At 46.4% G+C, this 13,510-nt stretch overlaps 1 protein-coding gene across 2 annotated transcripts in view; it reads left to right on the top strand.

The window, feature by feature from the left end:
* LOC115458855 (desumoylating isopeptidase 1-like) overlaps positions 1 to 13,207 on the top strand; it is a 60,600-nt gene extending 47,393 nt beyond the window's left edge. The window contains exon 5 of one of the 2 annotated variants that reach the window (XM_030188693.1): positions 13,171 to 13,207. In XM_030188693.1, the coding sequence (XP_030044553.1) occupies positions 13,171 to 13,198 (28 nt within the window). In that variant the 3' untranslated portion in view covers positions 13,199 to 13,207. Of the gene's footprint in view, positions 1 to 11,103; positions 12,667 to 13,170 lie in introns of those variants that run through there. The other variant, XM_030188692.1, reaches the window with a different exon arrangement.
* The last annotated feature ends 303 nt before the right edge of the window (positions 13,208 to 13,510 follow it).

Raw genomic sequence — 13,510 nt, 5'->3', positions numbered from 1 at the left:
AAGGAGAGCTCGAGCTACTTCTGTGGCTTTCTCAGTGACTGTAGGATATGCTTCCACCCACCCAGAAAAGGTACAGACCATAACCAAGAGGTATCGGAGCCTACCGCTCCTGGGCATTTCTGTGAAGTCTATAACTAGGGACTCAAAGGGTGTTAGTCCTCTAGACTGAACTCCTGGTGGAATACGGGGTCCCTGACGAGCATTATTCTGGGCACAGAGAGTACATCGGGCAGAGGCAGTGGCAACCAGACTATCCAATCCTTCCAGCACCACTACTCGACTGAGTAGACGGGCTAGTGCTGTTTTCCCTAAGTGTGATAGGTCATGAGCTTGAGATACTACAGGCCAAGCTAGGTGGCGTGGCACCAGAACTCTGGTAGCAGGGAGATGTAACCAGCCATCAGGTCTCCTTACCGCACCTTCTTCTTGAGCCCATTTCTCTTCCATTTGGGTATACATAGGCGTCCATTCTTGCAATCGGATTTGGAACAGGGGGGTCACAGTACTTGCTGAGGGTCCTCGAGCAGCTTCTTTGGCCACCCGATCAGCATGGCGGTTCCCTCGGGCCACTGGAGTATCTATCCTTTGGTGTCCCCTGCAGTGAATGACAGCTACCTTCTTAGGGGCCCACACAGCCTCTAGCAGCTGAAGTATTTCAGGTCCATACTTAACAGGTTGGCCTGCAGCATTTATGAGTCCCTTTTCCTTATACAAAGCTCCATGAGCATGTAGGGTTGTGAAGGCATACTTAGAATCAGTATAAATGTTGGTTACCAGTCCTGCTGCTAACTCCAGAGCTCGTATGAGGGCCACAAGTTCTGCTTTCTGGGCTGAAGTTCCTTGGGGCAGGGCCCTTGCTTCTATCACCTTGTCTTCTGTCACCACAGCATAGCCTGCCAGTCGCTTGGAGTTCTCCACATAACTGCTTCCATCTGTAAAATAAATTACATCTGGGTCCCTCCAAGGCACATCTTTAAGATCTGGTCGACTGGAGTACACTTCATCCATAGTTTGGATACAGTCATGATCCGGTGGTCCCTCAGATGCTGGCAAAAGAGTGGCAGGATTAAATGTAGCCACTGTTTCCAGGTGTATCCGTGGATTCTCACACAAACTGGCTTGGTACTTAACCATACGGTTATTTGTAAACCAATGGTTGCCCTTATACTCCATGAGGGTGAGAACTGCATGGGGGACTTTAACAACCAGTTCTTGCCCCAAGGTCAGCTTATCAGCTTCCTGGACCAGTAAGGCTGTTGCTGCAATGGCCCTCATGCAGGCTGGCCATCCTTTAGCCACTCCATCCAGCTGTTTAGACAGGTATGCAACAGGCCTCTGCCAGGATCCCATCATCTGGGTCAGCACACCCAGAGCAACCCCCTGTCGCTCATGGACATACAGTGAGAAAGGTTTCTCCACATCAGGAAGGCCTAACGCAGGGGCTTGGAGTAGGGCTTTCTTTATGGCAATGAAGGATTGTTGAGCAGTAGGTCCCCATTCAAATGGTTCCTTTTCACCCCCCTTTGTGGCCTGGTAAAGGGGTTTCGCCATCAATGCAAAATTTGGAATCCAAATTCTGCAGAATCCAGCTGCTCCCAGGAATTCCCTAACTTCTCTTCTGGACTTGGGTTGGGGGATTGCAGCTACCGCTTGCTTCCTACTAGCATCCAGTCTCCTACTTCCCTGGGAAATGCAAAAACCCAGATACTTCACTTCTGACTGACAGAGTTGGGCCTTTGAGCGTGAGACCTTATAGCCTGCATCCAAGAGTAGCTCCAGCAATTCTCTGGTAGCCTCAAAACACTCTTCCTGAGTCACTGCTGCAATCAGGAGGTCATCTACATACTGGAGTAAAACTCGCCTGGAAGGCTCAGATTTAAAAGTCTTAAGGTCTTGCCCTAGGGCAGTCCCAAAAATGGTGGGGGAGTTCTTGAACCCCTGTGGCAGGCGAGTCCATGTATACTGAAGCTTCCTTCCTGTTACTGGGTTTTCCCATTGAAAGGCGAAAAGCAGTTGACTGGCGGGGGCCACCCGAATACAAAAGAAGGCATCTTTTAGATCTAGTGTTGTGAAATGGGTAGCTCCAGAAGGTATCAATCCTAGCAGGACATATGGATTAGGCACTACAGGGTGTAATGAGATAGTGGATTTGTTGACCACTCGTAAGTCTTGGACTGGCCGGTAGTCCTCAGTCCCTGGCTTCTGAACTGGCAATAGTGGCGTATTCCATGGAGACTGGCAAGGACGAATAATTCCATGGGATAACAGACGATTCAGATGTGCTTGAATCCCTTCCAGAGCCTTTCGGGGAATTGGGTATTGGCGAAGATGGATTGGCCGGGCACTTGGAAGTAAATCTACATGTACAGGAGGAATATTTCGGGCCAACCCTGGGGGATTATCTTCTGCCCATACCCCACTGACCTGAAAGCTGTCTGCCAGGGGTAGGTCAACTTGGCCCTGCGACTGATGCAGCCGCCATTCTTCTTCAAGAGGGCAGCAGAAACTCAATATACCCTTAGGGCTGGATGTTGGGGGCCGAAAGGAGACTGAAGTCTGGCCATCAGAGTCAAAGGAAATTTGGGCCCTAAGCTTGGACAGCAGGTCTCGACCTAACAAAGGGATTGGACAGTCTGGCATATAAAGGAATTCATGAGTGACTATGTGTGAGCCTAATTGGCATCTACGGGTTGTCAGAAAGGGCCTCCGGTTCTGCACCCCCGTGGCTCCCACCACTCGGACAGTTTTTCCAGACACAGGCGCTAATCGCTCCGTCACAACAGAATGTTCAGCTCCTGTATCAATCATGAATGGAATTGAGCGGCTCCCTATAGTTAGCTTGACCATAGGTTCCTGGGAGCCCAGTTTGTAGGAACCCGGTCTGTCCTATTCGTCCCATTCTGCCATCTCGGCTATCCCGATGATGTCAGATTCAGGAGGCTCATATCTTCCCTCTCGAACTCGGCCTCGGCTTCCTCGATCTCCTGGTCCCCTTCTCAGTCCCTGGCGCCTCTGGGGGCATTCATCTTTCCAGTGCCCTCTTTCCTTACAATAGGCACACTGGTCCCTCTCCAATCTTGGTCTGGGATTCTCCCCCCTTGGCCGGGATTGATTGAAGGAATCTCGGGGCCTGGCTGGTGGTCCGGGGTCCCACTTTGGCTTCCCATTAGCTAGAGGTCGACCTCGGTTAAGGGTGGAATTAGTAATGGCTGCCGCTAAAAGGTCGGCCTTCTTCTGCATCTTCCGGTCAGCCTCTCGGCGCACCTCCTGATCTCTATTAATGAAAACCTTGGTTGCGATCTCAATTAGCTGGGTGGTATTCATCCCTGCGAATCCTTCCTGACGCTGCAACTTCTTCCGGATATCTGGCATACTCTGGGCCACCAATGCACTATTCACCATTCTCTGATTTTCTTGGGCTTCAGGGTCAAATGGGGTGTATGTTCTGTAGGCTTCAATTAGTCGCTCTAGAAAGGCCCCAGGGGATTCAGTTGCCCCTTGGAGAATTTCAGAGACCTTTGCCAGATTAATGGGCCTCTTTATGCCTTTCCTCATACCTTCCAGTAAGTCCCGGCAATAGCCAGACAACAGTTCATAGTGCTGCCCATCATTTGGATCCCAATCTGGAGCTGCGCGAGGAAACCGAGCTCTAACCCATCCCTCTGGATCCTGTGTCCCCCCGGGGACACGCTCTCGCGTGATGGCCTCAGCATTTTGCAAAATCTTCCGCCTCTCCTCAGTTGTGAAGAGGGTCAGGAGAAGTTGTTGACAATCAGTCCAGGTTGGGTTATGGGTGGCCATAATGCTAGCCACTAGGTCCACCACTGCCTGAGGCTTTTCAGTATAAGAGGGGTAATGCGTCTTCCAATTCAGGAGATCGGTGGTTGTGAAGGGTACATACTGATAGGCCTGTGCCTGTATAACCTGACCCTGATTATTAGGATCCGGTCGAGTGGTAGTTACCTGACGAAGTGGCAGAACTCTCGAGGAGGTGGGAATGGAACCTGAGGTAGAGCTAGGAGCTACCCTCCTATCATGCTCAAAGGTGATTGCAGCAGGTCTAACCCATTCAGTGGAGGTGTGTTGAACCCCTGAGGGATGGGGAGGGGTACTCATAGACTGAGAGGTGGTCACAGGTGATTCAGTCCATTGAAAGGGATGCCGGGCCCCTAATGAGTGGGTAGGGGTATTAGAAGGAGAGGCTGGGCTGTCGGGAGTTGAGGAGTCAGGGAGTGGAACCCAAAACGGGTCTTCAGAGGTTAACAGGAGAGGATGTGGCACAGAAGGGTAGAGGCCAGGTGAAAAGTCCAACCTAGGGTGTGGTGGGGTTTGCACAGGAGGGGAAGAACTATCCGGAGAAGCCTGTGCTGGAGAGGCTTGAGCTGGGCGGCATGGATCTCTAGGGGCGGCACGGAACCCCAACAATGGGCCATAAGGTGGTGGCTCAAGGTCTGAGGGGTCATCAGAGAGTATGGGCTTCTCAGACAGGGTAGGGGCGGAAGCCACCGATTGGGTGGTAGGCTTCCTAGGGCTCTTTCCCTCTTCTAGTTTAGATTTTCTAATCTTTCTTTGAACACGGCCTAACATGAATTTTACTGGGGATCCCATATAAGTTTTCAACCACGAGGGAGGGTCAGTCACAAGGCTGTCCCAGGAATCTATATAGGGGAGTTGTTCAGAATATTCTGGTTCTCCTACAACTATGCTGTAGACCTTCCGGATTACTTCAATATCTAAGCTGCCACTAGGGGGCCACCCCACTCCCATAGATGGCCACTCAACTTCACACAAGGTTCTTAAAGTACCTGAGCTTAAAGTCTGTCCATAGTCATTAATTAAAAAGCCTTTTTTAAAGTTCTTAAGCATACAGTCTAGGGGGGTAGCAATTTGTCTAGATGATGTCCCACCCATAATGCTTACAGTTACAACACACAAAAGGGAGGGAGTTTTTGGATTTGCGGTAAGGGGTCCGCAGATCCGGAAACAAAAGGGTAGAACAAACAACAATCGCTTCCTTCCGTTGCTGGTCAATTGAACTCGCGTTAATTGAAAACGCAGCTATAAGAAGTCCGCACTCATTTAATCATTCACGCATCACACATTCCATACAGAAAATCCCACCCAACAATTTCAGATTTCTCAGATACAGATAAGCTCAAGCATTTTCGCTTCTAGTCCCCGCGACTAGAAGGTACTAGGGCCTTCGCTGAGAGTTGATCAGGCTCTCCTTCCTCAATTTTTTTGAGGGGCTGGTTTACAATTTCCTAGCTAGGATTACAATACAGAATACAGAATACATACCCGGCGAATGTTCTCCAGTCAGTTGGGTGCTGGGATTAATGCAGGATTCAGGATCCCACCGCTGCCACCAAGAATTGTTGCAGGAATTGTGATAGGAATTTGTGATGCTTCAAGAGTCAGACAGCACACACCAGTATGAGAGAGAAATCTTCTTTATTTGCCAGCAAACAAAGCAGGACATCAGTTCTAGCTCTCTTCTCTCTCTCTCAGCTCTCTGTGTCTTTGTCTCAGCTCTCTGTCTCAGCTCTCTTCTTATGCTGTCTTCTCCTTCTTCTGTCTGTTCCTTCTGTCCTTCTCTTTCTTCTGAGCTCCTTCTGACGTAAACTGCTTCTGCTCCTACTTAAATACTGTTCTATCCCCCTCCTAGCCTTGCCCCCCCTTACTCTCCAATTGGTTAAGGAATAGATTGGTCACTTTGCCTCAACCAATCATTACTTTTGAAATATCAGTTACATAGGTTTGATATTTCTCAAACTGACCTCTAACCTGGGGCCCCTCAAGCCAGACAATATGGCACTAGAACTCTTATATTCTCATCATGATTGATTTCTCATCTATAGCTTAAATTGCTTACTGGACTCTGGCATTCATTAAAGAGGTCAAAAGTCAGTCTTACTTAATAGCATACGGCTATGGTCTGTTATTTCTTTCAGGAGGCCAGTCCTACACTTAGCTATAATTAATCAAGGAGAAGAGAGCTGACTAGTCCTGACCTCGTTCACCTATCAGCTTATACATTGAACCAGCCAGAACTGCAGATAAGTCAAAACACATGTTTGACCTCTTCACTGCAGTCTTTGCTTAGAAAATACAGCAGAGAGTAACATTAGATTTAAAAAGGTATTCTACATTTAACTACACAGAGTAAACATATTCTAAAATAAGCATTCTTATAAGACATATTCTAAATATCAAAAACTTGTAAATACTAATCTATTGCCTCTCTCTCTAAATAGTATTTTCTATCTTTAAACTACTATATATCTGGCTCATTCCTTTGTTCATTCATAATAATATCCCCTCAAGATTTAATAGTATACAGATGTGCCAGCTAGCATTGGCAATTCACAAGGGACAGAGTTTCATTTCTCACTGACCTTTCCTAACCTTAGCTCGGCAGCTAGAGTTCTAGTAATTAACTGCAGCCTGCATTCCTTCACTACTTGCAGGACTGAGAATTTAAAATAATATCTGAGCACCTTTAAACAAAATTAACCCTTAATATGATTTCTCAGAATTATTCTTTGCCCATGGCTGCCTCAGTACCACGCAATACCATCTTTGAGTGAGACTCCCTAGTGCATCTCTGAACTTGGTGTATGGCTCCTTGTGCTCTGCAGAGCCAGTCCCATCTCAACATGGGGCTTTACAGCTATATCTCCTTAGGTAGACCAAGCCTCTGTCTTGGTGTGTGGTCCCATTTGTTTATCTCTGAATATATGGCATTGCTTCATCTCTGCTTGTGGGTTACAGCTTTAGCAGTACACCTCAGCTGCATATCTTACAGTAGGCGCATCTCTGTCGCTGTTGTTGTGACTCAAGCCTTTGGCTGTCTAAGCAGTATGGCTCTTTCTGAGGCATACCTTTGTTCCTTCTCAGAGAGTGTGTGACATAGCCTAACCATAGTTAATTGTTTGGTTCCCTCATTTGATATTTGATAGCCCTAGGTTGGCCAAGATTCTATCTGCTTTCTACGTTACGGAAGTCTGTTTCCTGGTGTTGAACCCAACAGACTCTTCTGCCCTGTGGCCTTGTGTGCGAAGGCATTGCTGTTTTGAGTATTTGACTTTGGATTTCTCTCCTGCTTAGTGCTGATAACTGGCATCCTCAAGGGATGTTAATTGGAGCTCATATACCCTTGGGTCTGTTGGGTACAGATTCTTCCAACCCTTCCCCTTGTTCTTATTCTGGGGTTTTAACATCCTACAGCTGGCTTTATTTGCAGTATGGGTAGGCTTGGCACTTGGCTGCAGCTGTGTTACTTTTTTTGGCCTAGCCCAAGTGAGCCTTCCATATTTGTTCCCAGTCATCCTATTGACACACTGAGGGTCGTAGTTCTCCAGTATTACTGGGCGTCTTTAGTACTCTTCCAGGGCGTCTGGCTTGACATGTTTGCTGTCTGTGATCTTCTAGGCCCTCATTGGCTCCTTTTCATTTTCTTCTCTGGAGTACCCACCTTATTTGTGAGACTGTTTTGCTACATCCCATTAGTCTAGACTGGTCTGGTATGATGAAAAGGAAGGAGAAATTCTTACCTGATAATTTTCTTTCCTTTAGTCCTTCCCTCTCTGTTTTGTTAGGTTTTCGGGCTGTCCATGAAGGGTATTCTTCCATTTTCCATGTCATTCCCTTTTAGATCACATCTCCGGATTCAGTGCGCTATCTGCATGTCAGTAGCGTGTAGTTATTCTCTTGAGCTCAAGTTACATCTCCTCGCTGGATAATATTTTCCTACATCAGTTATGGATGACTCGCGCGCCATGTTATAACTTGGACCATACCTCCTGACTCAGTGGAATATCTGGATGTCAGTCGAATATGAGTTGAGCCAGGCAGCATCTTCTCTCTCTCAGTGGTCTACCTGTAGCTCGGTTGAGTGGGAACCGCTCAGTATTTTGCAGCTGTGAATGGGTCGCTTCCATGACTGGCGATTTTCTGTGTTTTTCATTATAGATGTCTGGAGCACCATTGCTTAGCTATTCAAAATACTGAACATTCCAGGCTGTGTGATACCCTTAAGGGGCAAATTACTTGGAACTATTTTCTCTGTCTCCTGCTGGTGGATGGATATAACCCATTAGTCTGGACTGGTCTGGTAGGACTAAAGGAAAGAAAATTATCAGGTAAGATGTAATTTCTCCATCTCCTTTATTTGCTGCCTAACTTGTTTTTCCCTGCACATTTTCTCCTTGTCCTGATTTGCTGCACTTGAAACAAGGGTTCCCCAGGTATAAGCTTTCACAGTCTCTCCCAAAGGCCAGCTGAGCTTACCATCCCATTGTGATTAATTGGATAGTACTATATCATCCTCAGCCATCCTCTTACTGGCCCCACCCCAATTTTCCAGTAGGCTTTCATTCAATAACAGACTACTATATTACGTAATTTCAACTTGTACCTTGACTGGGCTGTGATCTGACCAGGTGATGGGTCATTCCATTGGAGAGGATTCCAGAAGCACAGGGCCTCTCAACCCAGTCCTAGGGACATATCTAGACTGTTAGGTTTTCAGGATACCTACAATGAATATTGATGAGATGAATTTGCATGCAATAAACAGATGTAGTGCATGCAAATTTATTTGATGCATATTCATTTTGGATATCTTGAAAACCAGACTGGCTTAGCATATCCTGAGGACTGGGTTAAGAACTCTTGCACCAGGATGAGCTTATATCCTTGATTAAAAGTGTGCATGTGAAAGTCAGTCAGTCAGGGAGTGAGGCTGTGAGCCAACCAGTCAGTCAGACTGTTGACTAGCTGAGCCATGGCTCAATTGAATGGGTTGACTCAGTTGACTGACTGGGTAAACTTAATTGACTGCCTGACTGGGTTGACAGTGGTCTGTGATCTGCTCTGGTGGGGCCACAGACAAATAGAAAGTGCCACAGCTTACAGTTCTTTGTATTCCTCATGTCTAGTTAGCAATCGTTTCCACTCAGGCACCCTGAGAAGGTAGATTATACTTATCTTTTATCAGCAGCGGATGGGAATTCCAGAAAATAGATAGATACTCAAGTTCATAAATCAGGAATCTCAGCATAAAGGTAGATAACAGAAGATAATTACAGGAGGTAGGTAACAATTAACAGTAGTTGTAGAAGACAGGCACGGGCCCTCCTAAGCTCTCTCTCCTGGGTAATTCTGGAGCAAGAAAGGTCACAAACACCAGCTCTGCACTCCCGAGACTGTTCACTTCTTTTGGTGCTGGTGTCAGTCTTAAGAGTCCCTCCAGAGCTTGTTGCAGGCAACCTAAGATAGTTACAGTGAACATCCTGATGAAAAGTTCCAATAAATAAACTCTTGCAATAGCAGTCATACTTGGCTTTCCAGGAGATGGATGGTTTCTCTAGCCAATCAGAAAAATGCAGAAATAGAGAAAGATAATTGTTTATAACAGATGAAAACATCTTTGGCTCTCAGCAAAGCCCAGCCAACTTGGCCATACCTTGCTATGTCTTTTAGTGTCAGGCCCAGCATGTATTCTACTATTTTGGAAACTAGGCAATGGGGGTGGGGGAGGGGGGGGGCGTCTCCCTGTAACAAAAATATGCAATAAATATTCTCTTTTAGCTAGAGCAGACAAATATGGAGTTTAATATGTGGCTGAGTGGTTCTGGCAAGTAGGTAGACCTCAGAAGCCTGATTCTCAGTAGCATCAAAATAGGGCATGAGTTTGTCCCGTGTCAGTCCCCTGCACCTTCCCCGTTCCTCCTCCACATCCCTGTCTCCAGTGTACCTCTTTAACACATACTCTTTCTGCACCTATACCCACCTTCCTGCATTACAACCTTCCAGTCCCTCAAATACCCTATTTAATAGCTATCGCACCCCATACATAGCATTCCTCCTACCATCCCATCCCTACTTCACCCAGAGTTCTTTGCTCCCTCTTGATCACTCAAAATCTCTCCCCCAGTCTATTTTACTTGATTCAGTTATTTCTGCTCCCTCTCCTCACTTTCTGGTTTGTCTCCTTGTCCTCCACCTGCTCTTAAGTGCTTTTTGCGCCAACAGTATAGCCCAGTAGGCCCTCTCCAACTTAATCTCCACATCCATCACTGGATGCTCTGATGCCAGCAGCCTCACAGATCCTTATTGCCACATCTTTGCAGTTGAGTAGGTGTCCATCTCCAGGACTACTCTTATTTGTAGATTATTATGCATCGTTCTACTTTCTAACCCCTCCACCCTTTCAGATAGGTGACTTTGCCTTGAAGTCTGTAGTGCTCCGTTCCTCTGTATGCTTGACCATTCATCCCTCCATGTCCTCAAAGCTGTCCCAGCTCTACCACATCCGTCCTCGGTTCTCCCATCAACTACATATAATTGCCTTTTACTGCTGTGATCACCCCCATTTCTTGGAAACATTTCCTGAATCATTTTGTCAGGGGTAGTGTTGCACTGGTATCCAGGTGCAGCACTCTTTCCCACTGAGCTGTGTGCCACCTTGGCGCCTTCACACCCCTTACTTCTTGACATTCTCATAAGCAAAGTCTTTCAAGTCAACTGCTCTCCGTCTTATCACAAGCCACTTCTCTTCTCTCCATCCCTTCTCTCTTACAATTTCCCCCCCCCCCCCCAACTTTCTTCTTTCTGCCCCACCTCCTCTGTCCACAATACATATCCCTCAGAGGGAAATTTTTAAAAAGAACTGTATTCCCTCTTCTGCCTCTCCTTTTGGAGGAGATTGGGGGTGGGGGGGAGCTCAGTCAACCAGTGGAGCATGGGAAAGGAAGTGGGGAAGGCGTGAAATGGCTCCCCCTATATGCTGCACAAGCCGCCTCCCTCCTTCCTGCAGGTTAAGCAGGCAGTGGATTTCTGGGTTTCCACAGCAAGGAAAATGTCTAGGTCTGCAAGCATACCCCCAAGAGTTTATGCACATGGGTTTGAGAATCCCTGCCCAAAACCACAGGCAGGACTAGGCAATGGAAGAAATCGTAAAAGAACCTTTTGTTCATATCTGCCTGGGGCTGAGTAATTCTAGTGAATTGGTCCCCTCTATCCATACACTGGATGATAGGATTAGCCAGCCATCTGCACCTTCAACTATCAGTTAACTCTTCTCTTTCTCTCTTACAGGCCTTTTGGACAAGCATTGCGGCCCCTGCTGGACTCTGTACAGATCCAGCCCCCTGGGGGGAATACCTTCAACAGGCACAATGCCCAGAGTTAACAGCCGCAGGGATCGATCATCACCTCTTTATAACATGATGCAGTTTCTGTTTTCTTCTCATGGGGCCTAACATTTTTAATTGAGGTGGAGGGGAAGTGGGATATTTGGCTGCATATAAAAATCAGCTTTAAAATTTAAGAGGGACCCTGCCCTGTGCCAACCAAGGACTCTTCTGGGTGAAAGTTCAAGTACATTGTCAGGTGCTGGCCCTGAGACATTGAAAGATGATGTGACTTGTCAGACATCGCAAGAAGTGGAAGTGGGAGAGACGGGGTTTGAGCCCTAGCTTTCCAGGTTCCTAGTCCACTGCTCTAACCAGTAGGCAGCTACTCTACATGGTGAACAGATCAGAGGTTAGAAACTCATGGGGTAGATGCAGGCATGGCCCAGACTGCTACAGCGTGGGAGTCTTGGTGTTCCCTGCAGGATGGTGCTTCATATGAACACATTTTTAGCTCCCTGTAGTGCTGTTTCACCTGAATGCATTATCTCTACAGTGGGAAGTGTGGATATGCAGTCTGATATTTTGTATGTGGATGCGCAGGGCTTCTCAAATTTGGGGTCACAATTCCAAATTAAGTGACAACCTGGGTGGACCAAAACAAACCTCATCGGCCCATGCCTCCTGGCAAGCCAAGTGTAGGCTCCATAAAAGGTGAGGGGATAATGGCAGCACCAGGTGCAAAGCTGTAGGAGAGTTAGGAGAAGCAGCATGGATGGAAAGGTAGGCTTCCAGGGGTTGCATGCTTTTCTGTGGCTGTGATAATGGGGTTGCAGCCACAGAAAGTTTGATCAGCACTGGAACAGTGTCTCTGTGCACGTTTGACAATATTTAATCCATTTTTGTTAACCAACCTCTCTGTGATAGCATAATCACAATTTGGGTGGATTAACTTTTACTGCACTATGATTTAGGTTTTCTTCTGTCTCGGTAATATTTCATTTGGACATATCGCAGTGCAATCTGGCAGTGTTAATATTTCACTTGTGCACATTATATCTCTGCAGTATGATAATGTGATAAAGTTGTATTTAAATGTATTATCTTGTGCAACATCTGCAGCTCCCTGGGAGAGACTGGGTGCCTGGCTGCCACTGTACCATGCCACCTGCTGGCTGAGATGGGCATGTACTTGGGTGCAAGCTCTGAAGGAAGGGGGATTAAACTAACAAGGAAAAATCTACAGTAGCTTGCCACTGAAGCACATGGTGCCAGAGAGGCCTGCCAGAACCATCTGCTCATAAGAAAGGAAAGTACCAGCTGATAGCTGAAAGGAAGGGGAATATATTTTGTTCCACTGAAAGATATGTATTTCATCTGGATGTATTCTGTTTCAGTGTGGTATAAAAAGTGTCAATGTTTTTACACATTAAGCTTTTTTCCTTTGTTCTTGAAAATCTGATTATAATATTGAGCTGTCTTTGGCAAGGATGGATATTGTCCTCACTAAACAGCATATGTTGTAACTCTACCCATGTGCCTTCTGTATATGTTCAAAGTCTTCAAGATGGGTGTCGCTTAAGCAAGTGCATACGTAATCCTAAATATTTCCCAGGGTGCTGTGCATGGTAGCAGTAGAGGGGAGATCTTCCATGTTTTGGCCTCTTGTTCATGTTAACAGTATGTTGTACTGCATCCCAGCAAGCTTGCTTCCAGGGGAAAGGCAGCACTGAGAACAGAACTTTTTCTCTTAGCTCTGAGTGTTGGAGCTTGGGCCAGCCAATGTATTCTTTTGCTAGATATGTTGCAGGAGTCCTCAGCTGTCTACACAGTCTCTGCTACACTCTGACAGCCCCTTTCCTACAAAGACCAGTCCAGGTCACAAGTACCTGGCAGAGTCCCAGAAGGTAGTAAGATTCCATGATACTTAAACCTGGGGAAAGCCACGGCTTAGCCCTGAGGTTATCTTAAGTTTATGGACCTTTCCTCTAGGAATTTATTCAAACCTTTTTTTAAAACTCTGTTCCATTAGGTGCTTTTACCACTTGCTCCAGCAATGAGTTCCAGAGCTTTAATTATATATGTAAATGAAAAAAAAATATTTCCTCCTATTTGTTTCAAATGTGCTACTATGTAGCTTCATGGAGTGTCCCCTAGGCTTTGTACTTTTTTTCATGTTTAATTTCTTTTATTGATTTTTGATACAGATACAATCAAGAGCTCACAGCATAACAAGAAGTAACATTTTACAAAGTAAGGCAATACTGGAGCTCACATGTAAGTAGCAATCTACATCCAGAATCAAATTAAGTGAAAACAAGAGAGAGGGAGGAAAGAGGAAAAGAAGAGGGGGGGGGGGGGGGGGCTGGAGG

This window comes from Microcaecilia unicolor, unplaced genomic scaffold (genome assembly GCF_901765095.1).
Source record: "Microcaecilia unicolor unplaced genomic scaffold, aMicUni1.1, whole genome shotgun sequence".
NCBI lineage: Eukaryota > Metazoa > Chordata > Amphibia > Gymnophiona > Siphonopidae > Microcaecilia > Microcaecilia unicolor.
This window is presented reverse-complemented; position numbering and strand designations above follow the sequence as displayed.